Source organism: Passer montanus, unplaced genomic scaffold (genome assembly GCF_014805655.1).
Source record: "Passer montanus isolate IOZ18808 unplaced genomic scaffold, ASM1480565v1 scaffold111, whole genome shotgun sequence".
In the NCBI taxonomy this organism is placed as follows: Eukaryota; Metazoa; Chordata; class Aves; order Passeriformes; family Passeridae; genus Passer; species Passer montanus.
In genome coordinates, this window is record NW_024357725.1 from 1,524,774 (window position 1) to 1,545,847 (window position 21,074).

General features: G+C 39.0%; 1 protein-coding gene across 2 annotated transcripts in view; it reads left to right on the forward strand.

The window, feature by feature from the left end:
- The first annotated feature begins 4,252 nt into the window (after positions 1-4,252).
- CIB2 (calcium and integrin binding family member 2) overlaps positions 4,253-21,074 on the forward strand; it is a 34,013-nt gene continuing 17,191 nt past the window's right edge. For both annotated transcript variants that reach the window (XM_039731670.1, XM_039731663.1), the window contains exons 1-2: positions 4,253-4,710; positions 14,279-14,313. In XM_039731670.1, the coding sequence (XP_039587604.1) occupies positions 4,660-4,710; positions 14,279-14,313 (86 nt within the window). In that variant the 5' untranslated portion in view covers positions 4,253-4,659. The remainder of the gene's footprint in view (positions 4,711-14,278; positions 14,314-21,074) is intronic.

The following is a 21,074-nucleotide window of genomic DNA, read 5'->3' on the forward strand; positions in this document are numbered from 1 at the left end:
GCCTATGTCTTGTGGTGTTACCATAATAATGCTACAGTAATAAGGCGTTAACAGTGACTGCTTTGGATCTGTTCTGAGAAGGGCTGCACAAGACAGTAATAAACCCATGAGTAGTTATTTTGCTTAAGGAAATAATGCCTGTGAGGAGACAACAATACTGTCATTCCCCTAGTGATCACTGTATTGTCACTCCCTATGGGGAAATTCATTATATTACATTTAACCTGCTAAGGCAACCATTACTTTTATTATTATTTTGTCCCTGAGGCAAGACATTGTCTTGTGTAAAACATCTTAAAAAAAAAAAAAGTAATTTATATTTATTATGAATAAACTAGGCTTAACAAAATGCACTCAGAAACCTCACTTTTCCAACATAGTGTATTTTTAAGCTAGATAGAAAAGATCATAAAACCAAGACATTTTCACAGAAGGTTTTCCTTTCTGTTTATTTTCTTTAGCATTATAACTCCCTAGAAAGATCCTGTTCCTCATAGCGAAGTCGGCAGCTTTCCCTGGCTTGAGAGACGTGAGTCTTGCAAGTCTCTCAAGCTGTTTATTCATTCCTCACACAGAGCTCCAGCCCATGAAGCCTTCTGTCACAGGATATCACTTTCAGACAAATCTAGTGGGGTCTGAGCATCCTCCCATCCACCATGTGTTGGAAAGGCAACTTTTTGACCCGTTGCAGTAGCAAAAACTGTATTTTTTCACATATTTTAGGTTTTCATAACTCTGTATTTACAGTTCATTTTTTATTTATAGTTTGTGCAATTGTATTGTTTTGTAGCTCTGTAGCATCTTTAAGGAATTTCTTTTTTAGCTCCACAGCAGCTGTATAAGGTGAATGTTATTATTTTTTCTTAATTTTATGCAAACAGAATTTTGAATAGCTTTCCAGTAAATAAAACAAATCCCCAAAACTCAGGAGGGATTTTTACAGCATCAGTGGAGGATAGAACCTCCCCCACTGCATGTAGTGATCACAGTTACTCACACCTGCAGTAGCAGTGGGCCCTAAGGACTTGTGCAAGGTAACAACAGAATAAATGTACAAGCAGCCCCTCTGAATCAAAACTGTTCTTTTTGCTAACAGAGTAACTCTTTATGAACAGTTATTCTGCAAGGAAACATCTGTGTAAGAAGGAAGTTGTTGGAATACTTGGTGTAATGGGCATGAAATTTCTTGGGTTCCTTTCTCCCCTCCTAAAACCTGTAGCAAACCAATATGGGAAAGCAGCAGATATGCAACTTAATTGTTAAAATTCTCTGGGGATCCTTTTGTGGTAAAGTGGTCTGTTCAGAGTAGCTTCAGCCTCCTTTGGTGTGGGGTTAGAGTTTGTACTTAAACGACCTTCACATTCTCACTGCATGATTTACAGACGCAGCTTAAGGTACTCGGACCTGTCTGTTGGAGGCCATTAAACTTACATCTCTTCTAACAAATCAGTCACCAGCTGTGACAACCAGGGCTTGCAACACTTCAGAGCAGAGAAACTTGCACCAAAGGCTGTGTGGAGCTGCCAGCTTGGTGTGTCCCACTGCCTGTGCTGTGGCTGTGGCCAGCTGAGGCCATGGTAGCTGACAGCCGTCTTGCTGCCCCATACCACACTGGGGTGCATGAGTAACAGTGTGTTTCCTGCTCTGGGATTTAAACCTCTAAAGCAGATGAGCAGGGGCTATTTAACCATTGTCTCGGGTACAATGGGCAGTGAAATGGCAAGACTATGCTAGATATACTGTCCTCCTTACAAAACTTTATCTGCAACCTAGTGCAAGATGTTTGTTATCTATTTCTAATTGCTTAAACCCACTTGATTTGGCAAACAAAAAACTGAAATATAGTGAAAGGTGGTGGTACCAGTAGTATTTAAGGTCAGTTCTTGCTGTGCACATTAAAAACTTTGTTGCAGCAACATGCTGGCAGTAAGTTTGCTTAACATCCAACTGGCAAATAAGCTAATCTTTGATAAACAGGAACAGATAGAAGAAGTCCAGAATAGTAAACTGGAAGATGAGCTGAACTTTGACATGTACAAACAAATAGGAGTGAAAAAGATTTAGTGTATTATACTGTCTTTTAATTTTACCCAATTAGCACAGCAAGGTAATTGTGCATTGAGATGTAGTTACCACTGTGATATGCTTGAGAAGAGCTAGCTGGTTTAGTGTAAACCTTTACAGTTATTTCTGAATTCTCTGGCCTACATTGTAACCACAAGTAAGCCTTACCTACTTAATGCTTTCCATTAAGCTCTGCTGCTATTTTACTATTGCTATTTTGATTCAAAAGATAGAGATTTTTTGATGTGTTTGTCATCTAGGGTACAGGGGAAGCAGCCAGGGATATAAAAGCAGGTGAAAAATGAAGAGATGGAATGTAAGCTTTTCACTGTAGGAATGTTGTTAAGCATACAGAATCATAAGATTAAAAGATACAGAGCCAAATCCACCCCTGCTTCTGATTAACTTCTGTATAATGACATTAGAGGTAATTTGGCCATTTATATTTAATCTGAGTTGCATAGATGGGCAGCTTGAAGTAGGTGGCTGTGAATGGAATGCCATTTCATACAAATCACTTGCCTAAGTATTGGCCTAGTCTGATTGAGAGCAGCTGTTATCTCTTGCATTTTAGTAGCACCAGATCAGAGATATTAACCATGCTTAATTATACATATAACCACTAAAGCCAATGATGGAGCTCATTCAGAGTTGAGAACAGGTAAGAACTTTCAGAACAGTGTAAGTTCTTAGTCTCAAGGGGTCCTTACAGATTGTTGGTTTTTTGATTAAAAAAAAATACTCTATTTTGCAGATTTTTAAAAATTATTTGTAATGTTCCGACTCATCTGTGGAGAACTTTTTTGGAACATACTAGGAATCCAATGTCACTACACACTGGGGAAAAGGAGGAAAAAAGCACTAGTGGCTGGGAAAACAGAGATTGGTTTTGCTATGTGACAGTCACTACACCTGTGTGGTATTGGAACAGATGCTTGCTGCCCTCTTGGTCTGATGGTAAATCATTCTGTTTGTATTTTCCTTACTACTGTAGCTTCTTCCCTCTTGCTCTGAAACCATGCTCCAATATGCTCTATTGCTAGAATGCATTTCTTTGTTGTTACAATTCTGATGTTTGCTTATTGCTAATAAGTCTTATTGCCTACATTCTCATCCCGAGGCATTTATTTTGTATATAGGATATGCCTTGTAATTTTTGTAGCTCAGGGCAGTGTTGGTTTGCAACTAATGAAACCTGCATTTCTAAATGTTATAATTTGAATAAGCCATCTCTTACAACAGTCTGTGGTTCAGCACCTTTTAGAATGTTTTTACTGCATATCCAACACACTTCATAGGATATTTTTTACTATTTATACAATATATTTGCTTTCACTATTACTTTTAAATGTTTGTTGTTACATGCCAAGGTAAAGTGAACTCCTAATATCCAGTCGTGCTATCAGGCCAGGATCATTAGAAGCTGTAGGGAAAAGTACACGATAATTCTCCTAGTGTTTTTATTAAGCTTGCTATCTTGATGAGGAAATAATGACCACTGGCAGACTACAAATAAAGAAGTTGGAAATTTTACCCTGTTCTGTTCCAATGTGCCTGAATGGAAAGTGAGCTTATAATGGGTCCTTCTTCCCCGTTGCCATCCTTTCTCAATCAGACTTCTTCCTGCTGTTGTTATAAGAGCTTATCCTTCTGCAGATGTTAGATAATATGATTTTGTCTGTCTGCTTCGCATAGATTTTTTTTTTTTAAACTTTCCCGTCAGTAGGGTTGTGGCGCATTAAAACACACCGTGAGCCCTCTGCTGGCACTTTCTGCTTTTGCTTTAGGCTGTGGTGGAGGTTTTTCCTTCCCAGCTGTGCTTGCTTGAGCCTAAGGAGGCAGGATAGCGTCTGTTTAACTACTTTAATCGTGCTGACTTTTAACAATTTAGTGAACGTGCGCAGGAGTTGTTGTGTTCACTGCTGTAACCGGTGGTTCGGTACCTTTGGCGGTGAACTCTCATCCTCGCTAGCTCGGCGCAGACACGAGTGTTTCCCGCGGAGCTGCCGCGGCGGCGGTGCGGAGCTGGGCCGTGAGGAGCGGTGAGGCTGCGCCCAGCCGCGCTCCCGGCAGGCCGGGCAGCTCGCAGAGCCGGCCGTGCCGGGTGCGATGCCCGTGCGCTCCCCGCTCCAGGCTGCCTGGCGTGCCTGGCAGTACGGCTGCGCTGCCCAGCGCCACCGGCTGACGCAGAGCTGCTCCAAAACCTGGAGGTGCCGTGTGGAGCGCCCTGAGTGAGACCCGAGGGAAGAGAGCTGCGTTCTGCTGGGAGCGGCTGCTCGCTGTTTGGGTTATAAAAGCTCCGTATGCCTCTCAGAAAAACATCTGAAAACTGGCAGATTGGCATCCCTGTTTTTGCACGACACCTGCCTGTGATTTTAACACTTTCCTTCCTGGCACACTCCAGTTAAGCCTTTGCAAAGATTTCTCAGACTGTGTCCTTCCTCAGTGGGCAGGTGCCATCCAAACCAGTTCAATGCAGGCTCTGGGATTTTTTCAGTACACTCACGGAGTATACGTGCTCTAAATGCCTACAATACAGAGGAATCCAGCTACTTCTAATGGGATGCATTTGCAGAGAGGAATTCCTCATTTAAGATGGGTAATAAGCAAACGATATTTACTGATGAACAGCTAGATGCCTATCAGGTAAGATGTCTTGGTTTGCATTAAGGGATTAAAGGGAGTAATCTACGTATGTTTATGATTTGGGGTTTTGTTTGTTTTGGGGAGTGCTTTTTTTCCAATATAATTGAAAACTTTCTTTGTAACCTGCATGTATATATCCTACTGTTCCTTCCAGTAGCTGTAATAATATTCTAAGGCTGGGTTGTTGAATATATTAATTTAATTCCCTCTCTGTATAGAGGGAGAAGGGTCACATCCTCAGTGTCTGAACTAGGAAGCAGAATAAAGATTGTGACTAGCTTGACAACAGTGTAGCACCTTCTCTCGCTGATGCCTTTTGCTCACAATAGAGTGGAAAGGAAAAAAATAGATCTTGTCTAAATTAATTTCTCTTAAGGATAAGTCAGAGAAATATGCTTAGTGTAATTCCAGAATAGGTATCGTTATACTTGTATCCACTCCTGGAAAGCAATTTCTAACCTCATTGTAAGTAAGTGTGCATTTTATGTCAGGGATAACTTGGTGCTTCTTTATTTGCTTAACATTGCATAAACTGCTTTTAAATAGGGGATCCTTTTTTTTTTTTTTTTTTTCCCTTACCCTCTTTTAAGTCATGTTACAGCACACTGCAAATCTCACTGAAATAGATTTCAGGAACCTGTCTGCACAGTGGGCATCTTGAACAAGTTTCTGAAAATACAGTGAAGCAAAGCATTGAGTAGAAGTGTGCTCAAGAAGGAGGCAGCTGACTACTTATTAAGAGAGGCAGCCAAGGCTGGCTGCATTGCTCTGTTCTCCTACATGACAAACACTGAATTAGCAACACAGAAAATCAAGATCTAGTTTATCTTGTGATAACCAAAGGACACATACAGACCCTTAAGGGACTGGGTAACTTAATAATATTTTACCTTTGTGATCTTTGATTAATACTATTGAAGTAGAATTTAGTATTTTAGTTACTAATTTTATTTCAAGTCACTGCTAACATGGACTTGTCACAGGTGTAAATATTGAGCCATGGGGTGAGGCCTGGTGTATATGCTAAAATGCTTTCAACCGTTATTCCACACTGAAAATAAGGCATAAACTAAATGCTTTTATAAATACATAGTGGGGGGAGGGGTGGTTTGTCATTGTGGGAAATGTGACAGTGTACCATCTTAATTTCCACTTTGTCACATTCTCACCAGTAGTCTGCAATATATTAATCTAAGTTAATGATCTTAGACTTAGCAGTCCAAGATCCAAAAAAGCTTTTTCACATCCCTGCTGGATAGGCGAGAGAGAAATCAAAGATCTGTAAAGCACCAGTCTTCCTACTAACAATAGAAGTGAACACAGAACAGAGCACAACTGCAGTGAAACAAAACAAAATCTAAATGTAATTAATGTTATCCTCTTGACATAAACTGGCAAATGCAAGAGCTGAAATGTCATCCCTAATTCAGTGCTCTTCATGCAGAAATTGCCTCTCTCTAATGGCTTTTGCAGCCCCTGCCTTTCATAATGCTGGGTAATTGATCTCAAAGCCTGGCAGGAGTTTGGCCCAGTGGATTGAGTCGCCTTTGGGATTTCTCTGTTACAGGCAGACTTGCAGTTCATTAGTGTAGAGCTAGACAATTTTTGACTATGTTTGGCAAGTACCATAAAATAACAGGTTTCAGGACAATAACTGACCTGCAGAATTTGTCAGGAAGGAGCATTAGCCTCTTACTGTGAAGAATCAGATAAAGACATAATTTTGATGGTGATTTGCCTCTGATCTATTAGTTTTGCATCTCTCTTGAGTCTTTTAAACAAAAAGATCCTGGGCTGACTGCTGGAGCCACCCACACAGAGAGCTCTTGCCTCTCCATGGCATCTTGGGGGAGACGGCACTTTGTAAGTGGAGCCGTTTGACTTGGAATTGGCTGTCTTACCTGCCTAGTTCTCATTTGTGGAATTTCTTCAGAATAGCCAAAGGAAGAATGTGGCAATGTTTCCGTAATTTTTTTAGTGCAGGTTTTTCATGTCTTGAGCCAGCAGCTGAGTTACCAGGGCCTCTAAACCATGGGCCAAAGTAAAACACTGTGTACCACAGTCCACTTTGCAACAGTCTGTTGTGCACATCTGTATCCCAGTGACCAGGAAGGCATCTACATATAAATTGCTTTTATAAATTGATCATTGAGTCTTTTTTTTTTCCCCTAAAGCAGTTTCTTGTGAATTCATGTGTCTGTGAGTTAGTTCTGTACTCCTTACAACAGTGGTCCAGTGATACTATGAACAGCAGTACAGTGTTCATAGTATCAGCATTCAGAAGCAAAAGTGTCAGTCTTTTTTGTAAAATATATCTTGGTTGTCCTTTTTTCTTTACCTCCTCACAGTTCCTGTTGGTAGACTGTTCAAAACCTCACTCACCTCATGGTTAGACTTATAATTTCTTTATTGACATCTATTTCTGGACATTGTATTATCTTGTTGTACCTTCTATTAAAATTGCTTTGAGCTTATAGCACCTAGTATTGCTTCAGGAGGAAAAAATTTATAATTTAAAAAAAAAAGTGTTTTATATGCTTGTTCCGTAAAAGACACTATGAGGTGAAAAAGTGCCTAAAGTTCATATGCCTAAAGTATGATAAAACCTATGCAAGTGGCTTTGGCTTTAGAGACTGAAGATTAAACTGCAGAAAAATCACCTGTTTGAAAAGCTAGCATACATAAATGTCAGATCATTAGTGTGATATTAATGAAATAAAATAAATAAAATAGTTTGATTTATCTAAAACTTTCTGAAAGGCCTATGTATGCATGTAAATTTTTTGCATGTAAATTGTCATATTGAAGAGCCAGTTGTTAGCAGAACTTCTAATTTTAAATAAACAATTGTAAATGTGGTCACCCACAGGATAACTTCAGTGTTTTCAATGGACAATTTTAAATGCTCTTCATTAAGACTGGTAGCCCGTTAAAACTTTGTACAAGAGACCTGTAATTGAACTTGATAATATTAAACCATTCAGGATTGGTTGGGGGTTTTTTGTGTGTTTTTGTTTAGTTTCGTTTTTTTTAAATTCAAGTCATTAGAAGCAAAGTAAAGAAAGGAGATTTGCAGCTTTTCAGTCTAACACCTTGTCGTAACACCTGCTATTAAGATCATATCACCTGTTATTACAACAGTGTTCTTGTTGGCAGCTCTTTACATTTTCATAAGATTAGTGAAATGTTTTGCAAATTAGGCTTTTGCGAGCACTGGGCTACTCATAAAGATTCACATCATTTAAAATACTAGCCTTGTAAGAAAAGGAATTTTACTGGGCATTTATGATTCTTACGCCCTTAGAGTTCTGCCTGTGGTTTTTAGGGTTTTTTTTGTGAATGGGGCTTTTGGTTGTTGAGGGGTTTTTTAATACAGAAAATGTGAAATCCAACCAAGGTCTGGTGAGGGAAAAGGTAAGTACTGATAGGCAAGAAAGATGGGTTTCATTGCAATAAAACATTTTAAAATTAAGATTTTAAAAGCTGCCTACAGATTTTGGAGGTCAAGTCTCATATTGAGAAAAGAAATTTAACTGAAATTTTAAGGTGTTTTGAGTGTGTACAGATGCTTGAAGCAATGTAAAATACAAGTATGCTGTAAAGCAACTTATTTATTCATTCAGAGCCATTTATTCACCTTGGTACACAGCATTTCTAACTGAAAAACAATTGTATTGAGTAGAAAATGCAGAGAAACTGTAGTTGGGCTGTGGACAAACTCCTGCACTGTTCAGTCAATCTCATTTCCTTTTCTGGGATTACTTGAATCAAGAGATCTGAATTCAGTACAAATTCAGTGATCTGTTTGTTTGTTTTATTTCTCTTCTAGAACCTAGAGATTATAAGGCATAATACTGGTTTTATTGCAAACCATTTATATTTGTTCATTAATGGTATTATTTACTCTGCATTATTTAATGCAGTCTCAAAACAAACTGATATTTACCCTGGCAGTCTTATAGGCAATATTGCAATACAATATAGTATGATGAAGTAATGACTTTCTTCTTTCACACAAGATTTTCTCTATTACAGAGCTCACTTTTTTGCTTTTATCAAAATTGAAGTCAAAGTGCAATTAAACTATATTTCATGAGAATTATGCAAAACCAGATTAAACTAATTATGTTTTGATCTGTCAAGAAACACCATTTCTAAAGTAAAACAGGTTCATCAAGCTGTCTTTTTAAAAGCCATACAGACTTCACCTAGGGTCTTGGAAAATTAACCCTTTGCAAGAATACAAGTGTATTCATTGGTTCCCTGGGATATTCTGTAAAAAGTATTTTTCATTTAATACAGTATTGCTGTTATTGTGCAAGTAAAAGTAGTATAATAATGGAGCAAGTTTTTTGTGAAAATATCCTTTGGTCGGGTTCTTGTTTCATGTTACCATTTGGTGTATCTGTAGATTGAACAAAATTACTTTTGTTGTCAGTTTGCTTTTTTTCAGTCCTTGCTAATGTCTGATTTGTTTTTACTCCCCTGTTGCCATATGAATATGTAAACAGGTTCTTACAGATGCAGATTTTTTTCCTTCTGAAACTTGGTGTTTTGGTTGGTTTGGGTGTAATTGTGAAGTATGTATGATGACAAGTAAGGATGAGCTGTGTGGTAAAATTTTCATTGGTGTTCTGATGCAAACAGCATTTTTAACTCATTGAGTTTGTTAACTCTTTATACACTAACAGTGATGAAAATACATAAATATCTTGCAGGCCCAGTCTTGCACAACTCTATGCCAGTCTTAGTCGTGTGAAATGTAGAACAAAAGTATTGCATTTGTAAAACATTACTGGAACAGAGTTAATAATAGATCTTATATAAGAGTTAATTTGCTTCTGTCTGGACCAGATTCTTGGTTGCTTCACAGGATGATATTTTGATGGTGTTTTGATTAAATGCTTTTACACACATTTTGTACTTTGGCACAGTACAAAATGTCATTTGCGATTTTAAAAATGAAACCTCTGAAGTAATTTTCTTTAAATATTACCTTTTAAGGTGCTGCAGCATCCAATAACTAGCATTTTTTAAGAGCTGCTCTCTGATAGCTATATGGTTTCTATGGTTTCCAGTATCTGCATTATCTTCGAGGCTGGTTGGTTTTTTTTGTTTGTTTGTTGTTTTTTTTTTTTTTTTTTATTTGCAGTGATTTTATAAGACTGATTAATATTAATTTTGTATTTATAAAAGTTTCCAATTAAGCTGTTGCAGGATCAAAGTAAACCTGACCTTATGAAACTATACATATACAAACCAGAATATATATGTATTGTCTTAGAAGAGAAATATGCATTTAATGGCTTTCAAAAATACTGTTTCACAGCATATTTGAGTGTTTCTATTCTTTCATTCTGTTGTTAATTCCTCCAGTTTTTGTTCTGTAGAGGAATGTTTTGCATACCTCCATGAAATTAGCTTTGTTTCAGAGCTGTGCTTTATGCACAGTACTTGTTTCTGGGAGTGGTGATTGGTAACCTCCCATTCACTGGACTCTGCTGCCATTCATGAGCTGTGTGCTGCTCTCTGGAACTGGCAATCCATCCCCAGAGCACCTGGCACGTGGGCTGAACGGAGCCACACCAGCTGGTGTGCTGGATGGACACTCTACAGACAGTTAAGCAGCAGCATTGGCAGAGCATCTCTCTGTCCTTTTTTGCTTTGTTCAAATCAATGTAGAACTCAATACAAAGCAGAACCAACCAAGGAGTTTGCAGTCAAGTCCTGCAGGTGACTGGACAAGGTGGTGGACCACTGTATTTCAGTCTGTTCTGTCCTAAATCTGCATTCACCTGACATAGGAAATAACAGAATAAAACTAACAGCGTGTGCATGCTGCTCTGCTATAAAAATTAAGTTTTGAGAGCAGAGACTGTTAACTGCACTTTACAAGCAATGCTGAGTGACTTGCAGAAAGTCCAATTACCAGCCATGAGCCAAGCTACCTGTGGAACCTAAATACACCAGCTGTCTGCCTCTTCTCTTTTCAAAGTATTTTAAGAGGCAGTTAAGCCATCTAAATGCTAAATTTGAGAATCAAGTCCCATTATACAAGGTCATGATCTCTTGGAAATCAATGGGAAATTTATTGCTTGGTTGTATTCACTTTGTTACAAGATGTTAAGTAGATAATTGCAGATTTGTTCCAGTGATATCTTGTCTCCAAACAACCGCCAGTGGTCCCATGTTGGACTTGTAATTTACTTGATTATTAGGGAGACGAGGACAGACTGAGTGGGAGAGTTGATCTTGGAAAAGGTGCATATTTGTTCTCAGGGGCTGGAATAGGTGACCTGCCAAGGCAAAGCCTCTGTTCTCAAGAAGCTCAAGCTCCCGAGGGCCTGCTGTTAGCATAAATCTTTCAGGCCATTGTATAGCACTAGAAATAAAGGCAATAATTCCCAGGATCAATTCTTGCCAGTAATGTTGAACTGATAAGAATTATGAAAACTCTGGTAATGTTTATTTGTTTTATATTCAGTTTCTGCTTTTCTAGCAGGACTCCCAGACATTTTAGTGTCCAGACAGAACAGAGAGGTTGCTTTTTGTGTTCTTAGTAAACTCAAATACTATCCACAAAATAGCAAATGTGTTCCATGATATCTCTGGCTTGCAGGAAAATCAAAGTTATCATGTGCATAAATGACAAATGCTTTCCAGAGGCCACTTCACCTTTCCTAATGAGAGAGTGAATTTAACATGTTAATTTATTATTTATTGTCCTTCATTATGAATTTTTCTGTATGATTGGAGTAGCCAGAAGAAAATTGGATGATTCACCTCCATGTTTCTTTGGCCAAAAGTCTTCAATTAAATTGGAATTAAATTCCAGCAATTATAAAATGTAATTATGTTATTTAGACCTTTTTTTCCATCATGATTTTAATCCAACTGAGGGCTGTGATTTCAAAAAAAAAAAAAGGAAAATTAACTCAGTCCTGCACCCCTTTCCTGCCATCAACAGATATTTGTTTCACCTTCGTCTCTTGTACCAGCACTGCCAATGCTATATTCTAAGTCAATAAAAGGAAATTATCCAAGCTGAAAATGTGTCCATTATTGCTAGGTTCATTTACAAACACATTAGTTCCTTCCTTCAGAGTTCTCTGATGCAGTTATTCTGCTCATCAAGGTGAAGTCTGCATAGAGGAACAGGCAGAAATAAAAGGGTAGGAGAAGCAAGAGTGATGGCTGGACTTCCCTGTCAGAGGTCACATAGAGCTGCGGTTTTGCACTTGCCATTTGACACCAGACAGGCTTTTTTATGGTAAATTGTTTCATAGCTGGCTGGATCAAGAGTATAGGCCAGGTCACAGTGAGTTTTTGGTGCTTTGATCCTGAGTAGCTTGAAGATGTCTCTTAAGAGTGAGCCCATTCTTGAATTTTTTTGGCACCCTTCATCCCAGACAATTCTATGCAATTGGCAGGTGTAATTGAAATAGAGCTGTCAGTAACGGTGGTCAGGTAGATAGTTGCAACTGCTTCTGCTATAGAGGTTTTCAGTATTAGTGGGGTTTCGGTTACATTAGTAAAAAACTTGACGATCAAAAACCAGGCGGGCAGCAGTGTTTATTTTCAAGGTCATGATGCAACTCAGAATAAAATATAAAAAATGCGCGGACTGTCAGCAAAAATGGTTCATTATCTGACCTAATTTGTCTTCCAATAGCATTTTTGCAGGACTTCTGCAAGGTAAAGGGTAACTTTTCCTTTTAATCTTTGTCTCCATTTGTATATCGCTTTCCTGTCAGCTTTCTAGTTAAGTGGCTGCTGTTTTCCCCAGCCTGTATAATTGGAGATGATTGCTGCTGAGGGCATTACAATTATTTGTGAGATTACACCTGCCCTTTCTTAGTAAATGAAGTGTCCTTAAGTGACAGTTTGACTGTGTTGATTGTGTGGAATTAAGGAAGACTTGACCAGCTGGCTCCAATGTCACTTTGTGCGGTTGCAGACAATGTGACATCAGTGTCAGCAGCTCCCAGAGCGCTTCCTCCTGGGCCTTGTAACCGCACAATCCACTGAAGGAAGAGCTGCTGCTCCAGGCACTTTGTGTGGAGGACAGCAGGGCAGCTCAATAATTGATACCTGCGGGACTGATCGCCTTCCTGGACACCCGAGACAGGCTGTTTGCTTTTGCCAGCAAGGGATCCTTTGCTCTTCCCCTCCTTGGAAGAAGCGGGCATCTAGCCCCAGTGAGTCTCAGCTTGAGAAAGAAATACTTTTTCACTGGTTGACTGAAGAGCAGGACTTGTAGAGACAAAATACTTGTATGTACCCTTCAAGTACGACTTACCAAGTCTGATACTGTTATCTTGTCACAAGCTGATTTTCAAAGATGATATTTTCTAAATATCTTTCCATTAAAGGGGGAAAGCTACAAAGAGCTGAATGGTTAGGCAAATGCCCTGCTACATCACATTGGCCTGTGAGAGAGGTGGGTAATCAGAAAGAATTTTCTGTGTTGGTGGTTGTCCCCTATATATACAACCTCAGGAGCTGGCTCTAAGATCAAGTTATTCAAGTTATTCTTGTTTCAAGTTAATCTTCAGTATTCTCTGAATTGATGAATGATGTTCTCAACTGTTATCAAATATTTCCACTAGTGTTCCTAGTCTTAGACACAAGGCAGAATTTCCATTAAATGCATACTAAGTAAGAGTGGAGATCAGGAGATTGTTTTTGAATGGGATGGGACTGATTATTTTTTCCTCACAGCACCTGAAATTATATCTTTTTTTGTGACTGAAGTAGAAATGCATGAAATGCCAACTCTGCCACTGCTCATATTCTGGTTCTTTGGTGAAGTGTTTGAATTCTAGTGTAGCAGAGGTGTTCATGAAGTGAAATAAACCAATGTAAATTCAGTCACATCACAGAGCCATTTACAATGCAAATGAATGCTTGTATCTCTTCTCTCAAGTTCAGCAAGCTCTACTTTTGCATTTTAGTTATTTCTAGTTCTGTGATAGCACAGGGAGAGTTGAATGGCTTGCTCCTGTTCAGGGCAGGGGCTATCCATTTATCCATGCTCCTAAAATACAGGAGTTTGCAGCCTTCAGCAAAGTGACCACAGTGCAAACTGTTTGTTAGCAAAAAGAGTTAATAACTAATAAATAACTACATAATTTTATTACTAAACCAGTTGTCTCCAGCAGGGGGATACTTAAAGTAAGAAGACAGTTTTTGTCATCAACAACAGATTGTTGTTTGTAGTTTTCCATGTTCTTTTAATTAATACGTTTGGCGTATACCTTCTGTTTTGGATTTAATTTTGTTTCTGGTGTGGTCATTCTACATTGTAGATATATCTCAGCAACCTGTTTTTTCCTCCTGAACTATCACAATATCAAGATCTTTCTTTTTACTGATAGGCCCATATTGAAATGTTCCTGTTATTTTATAGTGTATATTGCTTTCTGAGTCAAATGTAGATGGCACCCAAATGGCATCTTTAATGTTTTTCTGTCAGATCTGAGTTTCCTTCCAAAAGGAAAGGAAATAACTCTTTGCAGTTGTTTTCAATATTTCTGTAGTACAATGATACAATTTGTTTCTTTAACAGGATTGCACGTTCTTCACTCGGAAGGAAATCCTTCGGTAAGTAAATTCTTTTAAATTTCTCCTTCGTGTTCCATGTGGAAGGGGCTAAATCTTTTTATCTGACTTGTGAGGAAACCAGATAATGCCTGTTATTCTGCAGGAACTAATTGTATAGAATAGAGTAGGATTGGATTTAAGATACACTTATAATGTATAATTGTCATAAGGTGGTGATTAGCTTAAAGTGAGTATCATAGACTATTTTAGGGTTGAGCCAGTGATTTGTATGAAAGGGATTTGCTGCTTTTCTGCTCAGTGATACCAGTGAGGGCACATCCTCCAGTCAGTGTATAATCCAGAGGTGTTTCTACATGTCTGAGGTGAAGTTTTAGTAAGCAGGAATAAAATGGGTTATGAGTCCCTGGTTAATTAGCACTTACTGATTTAGCACCTCCCTGTTTCAGTGAAGGGGCAACCAGGTACTGCTGGGCACTTATTTACCCTGCAGGATGCTCACAGGGCTGATGTGGAGGAAATGCAGGTTGAGTCCTCTTCAGGCTGAACTGAATTTCTTGTGCAGCTGCTGACTTCAGTGAGATGATCCAACAAGGAGCATCCTTACAAAAAGAAAAAAAAAAAGCCCTGTCTCACCATCCATTTGCATAGCTGTTAATGACTGTTGTGTAGGTGGGGATGAAGGAATTAATATGGCAGCTTCAATTTAGATTGCTATAAACTGATGTAAACCAGCATGAGACTGCAATTAGGTGAAACGGGCTAAGTGTTTTTATCTGTCCCTACAGGGAAAGCAGCCCATCAAAACCCCAAACAACAGTAAATCTATTTTCTGCTGGTTTAATAAGCTGAATCAGCTCTCTGAAGGATCAGATGAGTGCCAAAGCTGGCATGAGAGCCACAGTGAGCAAATGCAACTGAAAATGAGAAGAGCATTTCCCTACCAGTAACGTGTTAGATTGACTTAGACACTGACTTTAGAATGCAAGACTTTGGTGTCAACAGCAGCTCAAGTCAACGTAAATACAGGCTGTGGTCAGAGGGGTTGAAGACATATTTTTTGATTTGTAATCTGTGTGTGGATAATGTGCAAATTATTAGAAAATAGTATAACTTATTAATTTAAAGTGAAGAACAGTTTAACACAAAATGCTGAAAATGGATCTAGAAAAAAATATAAAGTAAGACTGCAGCAGAGGTAAGTGTGCCTGGTGAAAGAGAACCATAGCTCACTATTGGTGTTTGATAGCTGTTTATCACAAAAAAAACCAAAATACACTCCTAAGTCTTGGTTAAAGATGGTTAATTTTTGGAAGTGCTGATTGCAGCTATGAGCATTCAGTCATGGGCACAGGGCAAGAACATATTAAAAAATATTGGTTATTATAGACATAGTTATGTTATCACTGACTCAAAATATTATCTAAAATATTAATAGGACACCTGACAAATTTTTAGAGCTGTTACTGGTTGCTTTGGTGGTGTTAGGACTTTGAAAACATGCCCCCATTTTCTTAAGGAGAATTTCCTTTCTTAAGGAAATTTAGACCAATGTGTGTAGCTTCAGGACACAACTTTTCTGCATGGAGAGATGCCAGAACACACTGGTAGACAATCAGTCTGTAAGTGCCTAGAACTTAATACATGCTCAGAGGTAGCCACTTCAGATTTGTTAAAAGAAAATCTTCCTGTGAGTATCTGCTTTTGTAAGTCAGAGAAAAGAAGCAACTGCAACGTCTTTATTTTGGTAAAGACTTCTACTTATTCCAGTTTGTGTTAGTCCTTTTCTACTTGTGTAAGTGCACTGAACTCTTGGTCAAAATACTCCTGAACATAGAAAATTGGTGAGAATGGTAAGAAACATTGAGATGAAGTGAGTTGCAGATGCTATGAAGATCGAGATTCACTTTTTCTAGTGTACTCAGTATGTTAGACAAATTACTAGAGTCAAAGTGAACAAAAGAAAATTCACACACTCAAGTCCTAAGAACTGAGAAAAAAATTGCAAGTGTAGAATGGAGTGTATAAAAAAATGGGCTGGGGAGTTAGTGATCTGAGAAAAGTAAGCATAATTTTAACAACACCACCCCCACAATGCTCTTGCAAAAAAAGAGGAATGCATTTCTAAAATGCATTAGCCTCAGCAGTGTTTATAAAATGGGATAATTCCATTCAGCAGTACTGTGACCTCAGTAGGAATAGACTGCCCAGTTTTGGGCATCACCATTTGAAAAAGATTTGTTATCCTGGAAAACATCCTGTAGAGAGAAACAGGAATAAAAAGAAAAAAAATTACATGAAGAAAAGTTGGGAAAACCACTTTAGTTATAGCAATGAATCTGTTTATATAGCTTTCCTCTCTTGTGATTGTAAATGGGAACAAATGGTTGAGTTGTCTCTCATAAGGCATTATTTCTCTTACTCAGTTTTACAAATCCGATTTTCTGGCAGACAAGCTTTTACTCTAGCAATAATGCTTAACTGTTCATCAGCCCATCTGTTTCTGCTTCTCCCTGTAGACTTGTACAGTTTGGCACCCAAACAAGCACTCAAATGCATGTGTTTTTGGAAGTCTGTCCTAGCCAAAAAGCACAAAAGTTGTCAATTCAAGTTGTATTACTTGAGAGTAACTTAACGTAGTTAGACAACTGCCAGGGGAGTATGGCACTAAATGACCAAGCTGGGCACCGTTTGGGATGTCAGCAAACCTTTGAACCTTTTGGTAGAAGAAAAATAGCTCTTCTGTTGTCTTCTCTTCTCCACCTGTTTCGTGGCTTGTTCTTGATGGGTGAAAGGTGAGGTGACAGGAGCCCTTCTAGCCAATCCAGCTGAATGTTGGATTTTAAATCTGAAATCTGCCAGAGAATTAAGCACTGGTTGCTTCAAGTGTCTGGAAAGCTTCCTTATAAGGGAGCAAATGCAGCAAACTGCTTGGGAGGTAGCTTGCTGTGGAGCAAGTCGCTACACAAATGGAGGGAGGATTACAAAACAGCTCTTGTTTTTCTTTTAGAGAGTTTGAAGTTTTGTATGCAGAAAGGGGAATTGCCCTATTGTCAGCTTTGGAGGAAAACACATCAGCCAAAAGAATGAAATTAGGGGAGCTCTATACCGTGGGGAATCTTCCTGAGTTTTAAGCAAGAAACTATACAACAAAGAACATATATCCTGAAGCTACTGTTGATCTTCTTGATAATTATGTTACTATTCTTGTTGTTTAAAAAGTTTCTATATCCTCTATGAATGAAAAAGGAAAAGAAAAGGGGTTTAGGCAGTCTCTGTATTTCCATACCATAAACCTTTCCTGTATTATATTTAAGTCAGATTGTACCTGTTTTGCTAAGGCTTGTGAGAGGAGAGATTCCCTGTCAGCATTGATGTGTATGAAGTCCGAAGTGCTGCTGTACTGTGTCCAGTTCTGGGCTCCCCAGTACAGCTGCTCAAGCATCTGGCAAAGGGCCATTGAGATGGATGGGGGACTGAGGACTCCCTCCTATGAGGAAAGGCTGAGAGAGCTGAGATCTGGAGGCTGCAAAGGAGGCCCATGCCAGGAAAAGGGCAGTGGGTACAGACAGAAACACAGGAGGTTCTGGCTGAACACAGGGAAGCACTGTGAGGGTGACCAAGCACTGGAACAGGCTGCCCGGACAGGTTTCGGAATCTCCAGCCTTGGAGATACTCAAAAGCCATCTGGATGTGGCAGCCTGCTCCAGGTGCCCTTTCTGGGCAGGAAGTTGCACCAGTTCATCTCAGGAGTTCCTCGCAACCTCAGTCACTCTGTGATTCTTGGATCACCAGCAGAAAAGATGCCTGTGAGCAGGGATTTGAGTGGCACTTGAAGGAAGGAAAAACATTATGAAGTGTTCTTATCTATACTCACTTTGCATCATGTAGGCCTGGGAACAGTAAGGTATGTACATTGAAAGTCAGAGTTTTCATAACTATAACTAGTTATCATAAATTATAACTAGTTATTATAAATTGTCTGACAAAAACATTTCTCACAATTTCTCTTTAATTTTACTGTATATGATTTAGGAGGATATTTTTGTAGTATTCTCTTTAATTCGTGCTGCTTCATTTTACATTGCAAAGATGAATAAATACTTTTCATGCTAACTAAAAACTAGCAGAAGACTCATTTATACACTTTTTCTCATCTTATTATGCTGCCTTTTTATAAATCTGATTTCAGTGCCCGGTTATTGTGTTTTATTGATACAAGGAAAAGAACTTCAACTGGAAAGCATAAAAGGGAAAAGGCATATCACTAACAGAATTCCTTCAACTTTCAACTTTCTGCTTATGTTTCTCAAGGTCCTTTGTTCCTTATCTGTTTGCCAAACTGTGGCAATTCAGTGAGTTGTGGTTTCAGTTTCTGACTGAATTTCCTTGTATCATGTTTCCTGCCGTTTTGGTTTCAGCTTCACACGGTAGACCACCTTCTCTAATAGACTGTTCCAACCTCTTGCAATCCTTGGAAGCAATAATTCACTGAGGAATTGGTGCAGCACAGGGATTTATGCCTCCATTACCATGTGTAACATTTAACATTTATTATTGCAAAAACAGTTTGTGCAAGTATGGCATAAATCTGAGACCCTCCAAGTACTTTATCAGTTGCCCCAAAGGCCCCTCCTTCCTTAGTTTCTCAGCCCCAGATTAAAGAGGGCGTCCTTCTTTTTGAGCTCTAGCAGCTTTTTCTCCCTGTGTGGCAGACTTGTAGGTTTTGGTATGTCTGGTTCTGTTTCCCAGCTGTCCATTAAAGGACTGCAAGACAAGAGAGCATGTGCAGTTCACTGATTTGCATCAGTACAGGGCTACAGCCTCTGCAGCAAGGGTTGTAAATCAGTTCCCATCAGTGCATTCTGTCCTGCATTCTGTGCAATCTCTTCTTCAGTGCTGCTGCTTCTTTTACTTCCAGCCATCTCAGGTGCTTGGAAGGGCTGATTGATTAAATCTGGTTTTATGTTGACTTGTTTCCAGGGTTTTATGTTGACTTGTCAATTCTCCTGCTGGTCTCTGGAGTGGTGAATTCTTCTCTGTGTATTACACAAAGTCCTTCTCCAGCTGTTCCATTCAGGTCTGGCATCTGGACCGGTGCCTATCATCTTATAGAGGTTAATAGCAAAAAGGAAAACGGAACAGAAACTGTGCACTTTTCCATCAGTGCATTCTGTCCTGCATTCTGTGCAATCTCTTCTTCAATGCTGCTGCTTCTTTTACTTCCAACCATCTCAGGTGCTTGGAAGGGCTGATTGATTAATGTTGACTTGTTTTATGTTGACTTGTTTCCAGGGTTTTTTGTTGACTTGTCAATTCTCCTGCTGGTCTCTGGAGTGGTGAATTCTTCTCTGTGTATTACACAAAGTCCTTCTCCAGCTGTTCCATTCAGGTCTGGCATCTGGACAGGAGCCTATCCTCTGATTGTGGTTAATAACCAAAAGTACAACTGAACAGCAGCTGTGCACTTCTGGTCTTGCTGCAGGCACAGGTTGTTCCATCCTGTACAACCAGTGTATAATCAGCTCATGCCATGGCTCCTGTGAACCTGTGGTGGCACTGTCCATCAGCACTCACTGCCTGCTTTCACTGTTCTACTTAACCCATTTGCTATTTTTTTTCCTGACAATTCATAACAGTGCTGAGCAATCTAGAATTTACTCTTTGAGATGGTCTTGAGTATAATGTACAAGTCTTTGAATGCATCCCTTTTACTTAGGAATAAATAGGATATATATTGCTGAATAAAAATGTTTTCCCCTTACAGCATAAATCAAGTGACAGTTGCTGTGGGACCACAACTGGGAAGATGTGTATTTATTTTTAAAGCCACTTTAAAGCTTATTTAAGCCACTTATTTCTAATCAATGAACCATTGCAAGCTTTTATCTTTTGTTTTCAGCACTCCTTCAGTTCAGAGATCCTGTTAAAAAGGCAGCTCAGCCAGCTGTAATGTGTTGTCACTACATTTAGTCGTGGAGATGAATGTACACCAGGCCAAGGAAGAGCTGTTCTCTGTTTTAACACACCCACTGGTGACCTTTGGTACAGTCTGACTCCCTCCCAAAGCTCAGTAGTGAATTTAAATGGTTGCTTCAGTGTATAAGCTTAGAAATCTCTTTTTTCAGATCTATTCAGGTAGAGCAGGAGGCTGTGTTGTAAGATACATCCCAAACCATATCCAGCAAATTCCCACAGCATCATCCTTGCTGACTCTATGATGCTTCACCCTTGAGAAGTGGGAACAGACTCTGACCTGCCTTTTTTTGCCATGTTAAAAAACCAAAGTAGTAAAATGAAAGTTATCATCAATCAAAAGTAGGCTGTGGGGACAAAAATGTGTTGTGGGCTTTTTTCTGAACTTTTGGTTTTCACTGGTTGATGGGCAGCTGAGTTGATTTTAAATCTACTACTGTCTACAGGGTTAAGTCTTGTTCTGCCTTTATTGATGAATTTAATAGAAAAATTAAACCCCTATTTTCTTCCGCTGCTGTCACAACTGCTTCAATAACCTCAAGGAGCTAACTGTGAAAACGTCTTTTTTTTTCAAACACATCAGTTCCCTGAACCTCACTGCACATTCTTAAATGTTAGTGTTTATACAAGTGACATGAGTAGCTGTGGGCTTTAAATTTCTGCAAGGGCATATCACCAGTCTGGGTTTAGACTGGATTAAAATGATACAGAATCACAGCCTTAATCCTTGAATGTTGTACATGAAGCATAAACATATACCAGTACCTGTGGGGACAAAGCATCATCAGTTAATGAAATTTGCCATTAAATTTATCACCACATTCCCT